General features: G+C 39.6%; 1 protein-coding gene across 1 annotated transcript in view; it reads left to right on the top strand.

The window, feature by feature from the left end:
- The window catches only part of lmtk3.S (lemur tyrosine kinase 3 S homeolog), a 45030-nt gene extending 43209 nt beyond the window's left edge, over positions 1 to 1821 (top strand). The window contains exon 16 of the mRNA XM_018228247.2: positions 133 to 1821. Within this exon, the coding sequence (XP_018083736.2) occupies positions 133 to 149 (17 nt within the window). The 3' untranslated portion in view covers positions 150 to 1821. The remainder of the gene's footprint in view (positions 1 to 132) is intronic.
- The last annotated feature ends 10727 nt before the right edge of the window (positions 1822 to 12548 follow it).

Here is a 12548-nt window from a genome sequence, read left to right as displayed (position 1 = left end):
CTATTAATGCTGACTGCTTCCTAGCACTGACCTATGGGTAGCAATGGAGATTTCAGCTTTTCCCTAGTCATGCTTCAGATCATGTACAAAAATTAACTGCTTATCTAGCAAATGTCTACTTCTTCCTTCCAGGTACTATTGAAAACTAAAGGTGATGGCCAATCCCAATCTGATATCCATTATACCAGCACACCCCTATCTCTGTGGTCTCCAAAAAAGTTATTGCTTGGTCTACTCGGAATCATTTCACAAACAATGAAAAAAATATTCGAACAGGACCAACAAGACCTGCGCGAGGTATTCCAGCCAATAAATGAAGATGCTGGAGATATGGATGGATATCCTCAGTCCCTCTAATGATCAATCCTAGGAAATGAGCTCCTCATGGAAGACATTTACATCATGCTGATTTTAGAAGGAATATCTCTATATTCTCAACGTGCCAAACGGATTCCATTCTACTGAAGTCCAGTTCCAGCAGTAATTGGAACTTTCTGTACTAATTTCTTGGGCTCCTGGTTTATATTCACTGCTGCCTCGTTGATTTTTTCCCCCCAGTTGTCTAAGAGGAATGGGTAATGCCTGAATATATTACCCAAAGGAATGGATGTAAAGGGAAACAAATACCAATTTATATATTGCCAAATAGAAAAGGGCTGGGGTACTTCAAAAATATTCATCGGTGTTTCATTTGCAGGCAGTAATTGGCATGTTACTGGAACACATGTGAAAAAATGTAGTTTGCAGAGCTTAACATTTTGCTGCAAGTCCATTTCCAAATCTATTACCTGAAATTCTTTCAATATCAATTTTTTGTTTAATAACAGTGCAACTTGCTTTAATTTGGTTATCTAATCACAAAATAGGGCTCCGACATAATGGAACACGCACTTCAGCAATTCACACTGGGCGTTTGTGAACCAACATCCTCCAAAAAACGCCAGTATTTGCGTTTTTCAGTAGAAACGCCAAGACACCAAGGAAACGCCTTATTATTGAACTCTATGGGATCCACAGGTTTGGAAACTCACTTTTCTGAAATATGCAGCACATTTTCAATATGGTGGCCAAACTGTTGTGTGATGGAATTCACATACACGTATTTGTGGCGTTGTCTGCTGGTGACGTAATTACGATGCTTATTGATCAGTCCGGCTACATTTTGCATTTCCGCTTGGCTTTTTTTTTTTTTTACAAAAGTTTCATAAAATTCTTCCGGGTGGAATTGTGGGGAACGAGAAAAAACAGAAATGCATGTTGGGAAAACAATACTATAGGCTAAAAAAACGCACATTTTCATGCACATGTGGTTCATTGGCGTGTTTACACTCAACCGCAAAGATCCAAATAACGAAAGATCTGTTATCCAGAAGACCCCAGGTCCCGTGCATTTTGAATAACAGGTCCCATACCTGTACTACACGGAGCCATCTACTATCAGGTCTGCAAAAAACAACATGGAATCCTTTTTTTCTAGTTACACTATGTCAATGAGTGGTACAGCATCTTGTTAGGCACATGGATCACTGTTTTTTGGAGTTAGCCTCCCATGAAAGTTGCACTGTTATAGAACAAAGAACATTCAGACCTCCAGTTAGAAAATGCGGAACCTTTAGTAGAACCAGCATGTCCAGGAGGAACATCTAGTAGCTGAAAAGCTAATGACGCACTTGCCAAGAATAGACAAGAGTGGGGAAAGAGAACTTCTGAGAAACAGAGATAGATATATTTATAGGCATATGCTTTACTGCAGGTGAAATTAATATGGTGACATACAGCAACAGCGCTGAGGTGGCAGCTAATGCTAAAAATAGATATCAGGATGCTTTGATAAGGCTCCAGGAATATCTTGTTTATATTTATTCTACACAAGGAAAATGATCTTCTGGAAATGATATGGATAGGGGCATTCTTTTATGGAACCCTTCTATCACACATTAGAATGGTATCAGTAGGAGCTTCATTATCCTGTATAATACAGATGGATATGAAGGAAATATAGACACAATACCTATTAATATTACAAGTCTATGTTTGAAGGTCCAAGGTTCACAAGAGGTCGAGGCAGCATTTTACATCAGTCAATGATGATTCAGTTCTATAGATGTAGTTTAATTAGGACTCCCAGCATCCCCAGATAGCCGAAGGCTGTAGGCTTAGCTCCTTATAGATCCTATCTAGAGGTTTATTAGTTCTGTAATGTAAAATGATGTCACAACTGTGACAGCAGCAGCCAGGGGATGCTATAGTGCAACTAGAGGGCGAGTAGGAGAGATTCCAACAATGACCTTCTATTTTATTTGGTGCATTATAATTATATATCTGACTGAGGGTGCTGGGAGTAACAGATGCAAGCCATAGGTAAGGCATGTCATATATCCTTATACATGTAGCTGGGGTTATATTACTTCTTATAAAACATAGATGATGATAAAAAAAGGTAATGTAAAATTCTTATCATTACCTGTTATAAAGATATTATTATACAATGGAAGTAATGGAAACCGTATGATCTATATACACTTAGGGGGTTATTTATCAAAGTCCGAATTTATTTCAATATTTTCTGCTACAAACTCCGATGAAATCCGCTCTGATTTTTTGTGCTTATTTATTATTAATTCTTCCCGAAAATTAGCTTTGCTGGAAAAAAATCTCATTTTCACGTTTTTTTGGATTTTTCATCGGATTTTCCCCCGAAAATTTTGAGTATTGCACGAAACCCAGTGCACATCAAAAAATCATTGGGACTTCTCCCATTGACTTATATGCAACCTCGGCAGGTCTGAGATGCCGGATTTTCAGATTCTGACTTTTCCATCTTCGGGGTTCAATAAATTCGCAAACATTTGTGATTTTTTAAAAGTCCGTGATTTTTGCATTTGGAGTTTAGTAAATAACCCCCATAGTATGTAGCTGGGACATTGATGTTCATGGGAAAGTGAGTTCTACATCAGCTTCCCCTCAAGTCAACTGCCACAAGCATTTTGCCTTTTCCAGAATGTAAACCTGATAAACCATATTCATTACAGTGCCAAATTATCTATAATATGGAGGAGCATTATCGGTCTGAATGATGACTTTGTCTTTGTGCAGTAGGGTTTTAGGGTTTTATAATGAATACGATGGAATAATGGACATTTAATGCAATTTTTATTTTGCACTAAGGGTTAGGAATAAAAAAAAACCCCATTTGAGACAAGTGAATATCTGATTTTCCATGGGAATTTTACTGTGAAAAGTACTGTATATACACATATATATACTGAAATATATACTTCAGTTAGACTAGGTGCCAGCGAATAGCACCAATGACTGGGAGCTGACAGTGGCTGGTCTCCTCGGTTTGCTGCTCTTGCTGATTACTAATCTCATGGACAAGCAGACAGGGCTTAAATATATATATATATAAATAATGACTGAATGAAGAATTTGATGGAACCCTTCTCTTTCCTGATACTGGATTATGCACATTCTGGATATATCTGTTACAATTTGACATCTTCACATAACACAGAGAACAGTGGCGGCATGGACAGCAGTTGTCTTTCCAAAAACAATATAAATATTTGTTTTTTATTCTGGCCATCTACAAAGACCCACATACAATGCTAGGGCCACAGGATGCCAAGCTTGTCCCACACCTATTGGATTCAGAATGAAATCACATGCCCGGAGCTATGGATTTCAGTGGGACGTTGGCTTGTGGAAGTTCTTCTGAACGTTGCATTATGACTCCATCCATGTCTTCGTCATCAGTCTTCATTGATCAACAGGCATTTCCAATGCCAGCGGAATGCCTCAACTGTGGATATATCCTGGTGAGGTTAAAAGACTTTTAGGATAAAAACAAAATTCCCTTAATTTGAAAACCCAGGCCTCATGAATGTGTATTTGTAGGATTTAATATTTATTTTTATCCATATTTATTTATTTTTTAACATTGACAATGGTCCAGAGAGAAATATCATTGTCTGCAAGAAGTATGTTCTATGTTCTTTTTCTCAAAGAAGCAGTACTATGGCATAAGAATCTTTATACCTCCCAACATTCTTATTCTAGACATTTTAGACCATGATTCAACCAACTCAAGTTACGCCCACATACTAGTTCTGCCCTAAATACTGCCCACTTATGGTAAACAAATAGAACAGAAGGGGTTGGTGGTCAGTACCGAATTCAAAGAAATATATGTTGAATTCCTTGATGGTTACTGCAACTGCTTAATGGAATCCAAAGTTGAAGAAGGAAAAGGAACTCAAGCAGTGATTACTGCAAATAAACTTTTATTCTGAGCGGTGGCAACACGACATGTTTCGGGTACAATACCCTTTACCCCATTCACTTGATAAGGGGTATTGTACCCGAAAAATGTTGTGTTGCCACCACTTGGAATAAAAGTTTATTTTCAGTAATCACTGCTGGAGTTCCTTTTCCATCTTCAAATTTGGATTCCACTTCTTGGTAAACCCTGCCCCGTTTTGGTTTGTAATTTAGGACTGCACCGCAGAAATAGGGACAGTTGGGGTATTTATCTAGATATCAATACTCATTGGGGCTCATTTATCAATAGGGATGTCGCGGACTGTTCGCCCGCGAACTAATTCGCAACAAACATCGACTGTTCGCGTCCGCCGAATGTCCGCGAACGTCGCGCGACGTTCACCAATTTGGGTTCGCCTTAGCTGGCGCTTATTTTTGCCCTCTCACCCCAGACCAGCAGCCAATCAGGAAGCTCTCCCTCCTGGACCACCCCCACACCCCCTGGACCACTCCCCTTCCATATATAAACTGAAGCCCTGCAGCGTTTTTTCATTCTGCCTGTGTGTGCTTGGAAGAGCTAGTGTAGGGAGAGAGCTGTTGAGTGATTTGAGGGACAGTTGATAGTAACTTTGATGGCTAGTAATCTACTTGATACTGCTCTGTATTGTAGGGACAGAACTCTGCAGGGATTTGAGGGACATTTTAGGTTAGGTAGCTTTGCTGGCTAGTAATCTACCTTCTACTGCAGTGCTCTGTATGTAGCTGCTGTGGGCACTGCTTCTGATCTCTCATCTGCTGACTGCTGCCTGTAACCCAATAGTCCTTGTAAGGACTGCTTTTATTTTCTTTTTTCTTTTTTTACTTTGCTACTATAAGAGCCCAGTGCTATTAGTCTAGCTGTGTTGGGGAGTGGGACTGGTGTGCTGCTCCTAGTAGTTCAGCACCAACCAGAGTATTTTTTTTTTTTTAATATACATATATATATTTTTTTGTGTCCAGTGCTGTTTGCTGTTCTTCATAGTAGTGCACCAATAGTAGTGCACTTGCAGGCATTGTTTGCCCAGTGTGTTCTTCAAACAACTGCCACCTAGCTGTGTGAGCTTGTTCACATTCTGTCTAAATATCAATAATAATACCGTCTCCAGAAACACCACCTGAGTGACGTAGTGTGATTTCTGCCCTTTACAGCACAAAACGCAGCGCTGTGTCAACAATGTATTTTTCAGATACATTTTTGCCCTTGATCCCCCTCTGGCATGCCACTGTCCAGGTCGTTGCACCCTTTAAACAACTTTAAAATCATTTTTCTGGCCAGAAATGTCTTTTCTAGCTTTTAAAATTCGCCTTCCCATTGAAGTCTATGGGGTTCGCGACGTTCGCGAAACCGTTTGCATTTTTGACGCAAGTTCGCGAATATGTTCGCGAACATTTTTTCCGCCGTTCGCTACATCCCTATTTATCAACACTGGGCAAATTTGCCCATGGGCAGTTACCTATAGCAACCAATCAGTGATTAGCTTTTTTACAGCCAGCTGCAAGCAGTGCAATGAATGCAGCAATCTGATTGTTTGCCATGGGTTACTGCCCATGGGCAAATTTGCCCAGTGTTCATAAATGACCCCCATTGTTACAAGTGGAGAAATAGATTCAGATGTGAACCAACCCAAGCTGTATATTTTCTAACATACTTAAAGTAGAAGGAAAGGCATATTTACTTGGGGGTGCCAAAAGTTAGGCACCCCCAAGTGATTGTATATACTTACCTGACACCCCGGGCCGGTGCTCCTATCAGCAGAAAACATCACCGGTCCAGGGGTTCTTCCAGCGAGCACCATGGAGCGATCGGCTTCCTCCTTCTTTCTTCAAATTTCCCGGGGGAAATGCATGCACAGTAGAGTGAAATAGCCCTTTTACTTTGTTAAAGGGATACTGTCATGGGAAAAAATTTTTTTTCCAAAATGAATCTGTTAATAGTGCTGCTCCATCAGAATTCTGCACTGAAATCCATTTCTCAAAAGAGCAAACTGATTTTTTTATATTCAATTTTGAAATCTGACATGGGGCTAGACATATTGTCAATTTCCCAGCTGCCCCAAGTCATGTGACTTGTGCTCTGATAAACGTCAATCACTCTTTACTGCTGTTCTGCAAATTGGAGTGATATCTTCCCCCCCCCCCCAGCAGCCAAACAAAAGAACATTGTGAAGGTAACCAGATAACAGCTCCCTAACACCAGATAACAGCTGCCTGGTAGATCTAAGAACAACACTCAATAGTAAAAACCCATGTCCCACTGAGACACATTCAGTTACATTGAGAAGGAAAAACAGCAGCCTGCCAGAAAGCATTTCTCTCCTAAAGTGCAGGCACAAGTCACATGACCTGGGGCAGCTGGGAAATTGACAAAATGTCTAACCCCATGTTAGATTTTAAAATTGAATATAGAATTCTGCTGGAGTAGCTCTATTAACTGATGCATTTTGAAAAAACATGTTTTCTGATGACAGGATCCCTTTAAAGTTCGGCTTTTGGCTGTACTACACATATGAAGAAAGAAGCCGATCACTCCATGGTGCTCGCTGAAGAACCCCGGGATGTCAGGTAAGTATATACAATCACTTGGGGGTGCCTAACTTTTGGTACTCCCAAGTAAATAGCACATTTCCTTCTTCTTTAAGTAGAGTGCTCCAGAACAGTATTTGTGTTACTGTATAATGGAAAGTCTTTGTCAATGTAGGATGACCAGCCACACTGTGGGCATACGGTTAAAGTCCAAGTTTCCAAAATTTCAGGATTACCCCTATTCTCAAGTGCCAAACAGAATAAGAAAAGCATTAACCCAGTATTCATACTCTGCTATACAATAAAGTAAGTTTAACCGCCTGCCCTTGGTGTGTCTGGGCATCCAATGTTGACCAATAATTTCAGTTATGCAGTAACCCGGTGCTGGTTCAAATCTTTTCCAGCCATTGTTGGGCATTGTAGGCCAAAACAGTAAGGATGTCAAGGAATGGTTGTTTATATTCTTGGGTTGACTTTTTGGGTTCCCAGGTTGACTTTACCTTGGATAAATCTATATTTACTAGGGCATAAATGTTTGGCTTCAGGGTACTGTCACACCTTTGATACTATAGTACCCACCAGTAACCTCACATTGCTGATGGAGTTAAATAGGTGACAGGCTCTATAAACATAACACCAATGTGAATGAATGATACAAAGAAGTGAAAGTGAAAGCTATTGGCATCCTATAATATTTAGGGTGATGTGGATGGCTACAATATGGTGCCCAGATTATTAAAACAGAAATACAAGCCAATATTTGTTCTAAGCTGTATATTCAACACATTTTCTATAATTGTATATCATAAAGTACATGTGGCTTCACTAGTTTTCCTTTGGAACTCAAGAGATTAGACTACACTCCTGAGGTCATAAATAGTGTAATATACCTTCTCTGCCCACAATCCTAATTGATAGGCCATGTAACAATATTAAATGAAGCTAGGCAATGACACTAGAGGGGTCACAAAGCATGACTGGACTGCTGTTTCTACCAGTTCATACAGTCACATGACTACCAGGAAAAGGGCTCTAGGTGCAAGAAAAACGACATTCTTCAAAAGTAGATTTACTGTCCTTTCTAGTCCATCGTTTGCACCCAAGAATTATTCTTCCCCATCATAGCACTTACATTCTCTTTAGGGAACCATAAACATTACAGGGGTTATTTATCAAAATCCGAATTATTCTGATTATTTTATTGAAAAAAGTCTGACCAAACTAGAAGCTACAATTTGACCATATCTATTATTTAAAAAGCTTGATTTAATTGGGGAAAAACTCAATAAAATTGAGCGAAAACTCAAATTGTAGGATTTTTTTTCTTTTTTCCCCCGAATCATTTTTTTGGGCTTTTTCCCGAAAAGTCTGGATTTTTCAGATTTTTCCCTAAAAAACTCAAAATAGTTGGATTTTCATGCTAATTCCAGTGCAGACCACAGAAACTTCCAAATAGGATAAGGACCTCTCCCATTGACTTATATGCAACCTTGGCAGGTCTGAGATGGCGAATTTTTGGATTCAGCCTTTTTTCAGCCTCAGGGTATAATAAATCTCTAAAACAACTTCTGATTTTATAGTAAAAATACTCAAATTTTTTGAGTTTTTAGCATTCGGACCTCAATAAATAACCCCCTACGTGTCTGATTTATGAACGGTCATAGAACCTTTGTTTCTCCGAATCATAGTTTTTAGTGCAAACAAACACATTTTTTGTAGTTACCTTATTCACTATTTTATTGTTATTTATCAAGTGTAAAAACCATAAAATCTACAAATACAAAAGTAGGGAAAGCAAAATCTGTCGAGGTCATGTAGAAGTCAATGGAGGTTCCCATTCTTTTCTTGCAAAGATCAGCCTTTCATTTTTTATTTTAGTGGTTTTCGAAGATCAAAATTTTCATTGTCATACAAATTTTTCATTTGCCCACGGATTTTTTCATCAGCCATTTTCGCTCATACTTTTTGTATTCGGATCTTTTAATAACTTTCATGGCATTGGTGGTTTTAGAGTTTAATCATGGTTGCAAACATTCGACCTTTAATGTTAAACATATGCATAAAATATTCTCATTAATACTGGCCTTGGCTTGATCCAAATGGGATTGACCTCATGCAGTGGTGGAATCATTTAACTCCATCACGTTGCAGGTTAATTGCAGGCAAGTCGAGGCCCATGACATCCTATAGTACTGCTTCTTTTAAGGACACTTGCAGAGATAAAAGTCATTCTGAAACAAAAACTGATACTACTATATAACAACCACATGCATGGGCTCAGTTGCATGAGTTGGATGGCTGCAAGCTGTACAACCATGATGAATATTAGGAATCCATGCAACCTAGCCCATGTGTGTGGTTATAGCTAGCTGCTAGTCTCCATGATATATAACCCTCAACCACCCTACTGTTTCCAACAGCCTATGGGAATAGAGAATGCTAGAATATGGTAATGAGGGTGGCGGTGGAGAGTTTTCCAGTGAATATTCTCATCCCAAGAGTGACTTTTATAACTTGGGTTTGTTTTCAATGGAAAGATGCCCCAGGAATTTATGGAAGTAAGAGAATATGAACAGAACTATGGCAGTGTCTCATCATTTTGTTAGCCCACTGGTCGCAAGAGATATGGTACCCTGTTGCAATACTCTGGCATCCAATCAAACATTGCTATCACTTCTCTTTTCATCATATGTAAAAAAAAAAAATGGTAAAAAAAAGACAGAAAAAAACCAATATAAATATATATATAGAAACCATAAATACTCCAGTATTATCTCTCAGAAACTCACCTTATTTTTACATGGTTAAAACGTGATGTATTTTGACAATTTGTCTGTAAATAGGTACATCTGCTGTTCTTACGTGCAAATTGAAAACAGAATTTTTCATGCAAAATGGTGTTTGTTCGCCAAATAATGTTTGCCAAAAAAAATAAAAAATTAAAATAAGATCTTATACTGGTTGGCTGCTCCTTAATTGGTGCAATTTCTTTGTCTCAATGAGATATTGGATTAGGATTTATTTTTGTGGCCAGGGTTTTCCTGGATCATGACACTTGGGGGCAGATTTATCAAGGGTCGAAGTGAATTTGAGGGAATTTTTGAAGTAAAAAAATTCGAAATTTGAAGTAATTTTTTGGATACTTCAACCTTCGGGCCGTTTTCGCTCCAATTAGAATGGTACCAATCAAAGTCACATCGTATTCGATCGTATTTGATTCGAAGTTTTCTCTAAAAAAACATAGATTTTTCAGAGTCCACCAATTGATTTCAAATAAGTTCTAGGAGCTCTCCCATAGTCTAAAACAGCAATTCGTCAGGTTTTGGATGGCGAATGGTCGAAGTCGAATTTTTAAAGGGACAGTACTTAATAATTTTCAAATTCGAAACGATTTTGGACTATTCCCTAGTCGAAGTACACAAAAAATAGCTCGATTTTTTTTTTCATTTGAATTTTCACTTGATGATGACCCTTGATGAATCTGCCCCTAGAAGTACTGTACTGTTCAGTGGCATAACTATTGGGTGGAAGGGGTGTGTGTTGGCCTTTCCATGGGTCACAATAATGATGGTGGTGACGGTGAACTGGTGGCATCAGTAGGGGGCAGCAAATATATCCTGGATAGAGAGCAGAGGGGTCTGGTGGAAAATTTGCCTATGGGCATCTAGATACTGTGAGAGTGTTGGTGCTTGTTTGATAATATAGGAGCGGGCATTCAAAAAGCATTCCTCCAGCCAGGTGTATAAAAATGAAGATTAGAAATTTATTTTAAACAGCCTTATACGTTTTGTGCTACATCAACTCTTAGTCATAGGCCTATGAATCATGGGATCTTCTGACCAAGGGGTCCAACAAGCAGGCTGGGGTGCCCTCACTGCCCTGCACGAATGCCAGTCATTCTTAATTCTGCCAATATAGCAAGTCCTCATCCTGCAAGAACTGCAGACACTCGTTGCACATCAAAGTGCTGCTCTCAGCATCTCAGATAACTTCCCCTTCGCTTGTCACAATATTTATGGCGCAGATCTATCAAGGATATAGTGAGAAACAGAACTTGCACTCAACTATGTCTTCTGGTTTTATAAAGAAGATAATTCTAGTGCTGCCCAGATAATAGCACTTAACTCCTATCTCTGGGCATATCCATTAATACATATAAACACTTCCCAAAAATAACTATAAATGGGCACAAAAGGCGACTAAATTGGATTCAAGTTCAATGGTGCCAGAAATTTACAATTGCCTTTTGCCTGAATGTATATGTTTCCATATTTTTTATTAGGAATACATCGAATCCACTATTTTGGACCCCCGAATCCTTTGTGAAAGATTCGGCAGAATATCGAACCGAATAAGAACTCTAATTTGCATATGCAAATCAGCGAGGGAAGGGAAAAAGAAATCCAGCAGCACATGGAAATTATTTTTTTATTTGCTTCATTGTTTTGTGACAAAAAGTCACATGATTTAAATGATTTGGATTCGGCCAGGCACAAGGATTCGGTCAGTTGATTTTACATCTGTTTTGGGACTCCTGCTCAGTCTCCAGAGTGGCTCACTTATTTCTTATACTTGAGGTAGGCATGGGGGGGGGTTATGAGGTGGCAGCTGTAGTAGTGGAAGAGCATGCCATCCCTAAGGGCAGAGACACATGCTGCTATTTCGCGAGATTAGTCGCCCATCGACAAATTGCTTCTTCTTCGGGCTACTAATCTCCCCGAACTGCCTTCCCGCCGGCTAGAATGTAAATCGCCGGCTGGATGGCACTTGAATCGCTTCAGTTTTCCGAAGTCACCCGAAGTTGCCTCATGAGCCATTCTAGCCGGCGGGAAGGCAGTTTGGGGAGATAAGTCGTCCGAAGAAGAAGCAATTTGTCGATGGGCGACTAATCTCCCGAAATAGCAGCGTGTGTCTCTGCCCTAACAGCTTGCAATCCTAACCATAAATCCACACCTGGCTTCAAGCATTCTAATCTGGCTTGGCTGAAATTTTTTTTTTATCTGCCTCCATCTGAAGATCCAACTGGCTGCTGAGAACCAGCTGAATCCCAAGGCCACAAAAGCAATGAATGCATTGATAAGAATGTGTCATACTGAGAACCCTGGTCACCTGTTGGATCCATAATATAATTCTCTCCCTGAGTATTCCCATCCCTGAACCAGTGTTGGCATTTCAGCTTTGGGGCCAGTCTAGTGAATTATGGAGATGCCCTAGCATCTGAACAAAGATGTGGATGGCTTCTGGAATCCTCTAAATCACTACAGAAAAACACCAGTGGATTAAAGCAAATTCTATTTGCTGTTAGTTCCAACAGACCAGCATTAAAGTACAAGGTATGTTACAATATGTTACAGAAATCCACATGACGCACTTAGAACTGCCAAGTAAGACAGGTAAGTAAGGTTAAACAAGGTCCACCTAAAATGTACACATATAAAAAATATACTTGTATAAAAAATGAAAATCACAGGCCTGCAAGGACAAGCACAGCAAATGATTACTTCTGAGAGCAAAGCTGACAACATCTAAAATTCCCCCAAGCAAAACCTTCAGCTGTTGTGTTGGTGGGGCGGTGCAGGTTGCTTACCCCTGACTATGGCACTTACATCCCCAACAAGCTGATCCAGCAGGAGCAGAGAATTGCCAGCTGCATGATTCTGAGAACCACAAAGAACATGACAGAAGGTCGAAGTCCATCAGTCAGTGGTGTGCACCAAGTCACA

This window comes from Xenopus laevis, chromosome 7S (genome assembly GCF_017654675.1).
Source record: "Xenopus laevis strain J_2021 chromosome 7S, Xenopus_laevis_v10.1, whole genome shotgun sequence".
NCBI classification, from domain to species: Eukaryota; Metazoa; Chordata; class Amphibia; order Anura; family Pipidae; genus Xenopus; species Xenopus laevis.
This window is presented reverse-complemented; position numbering and strand designations above follow the sequence as displayed.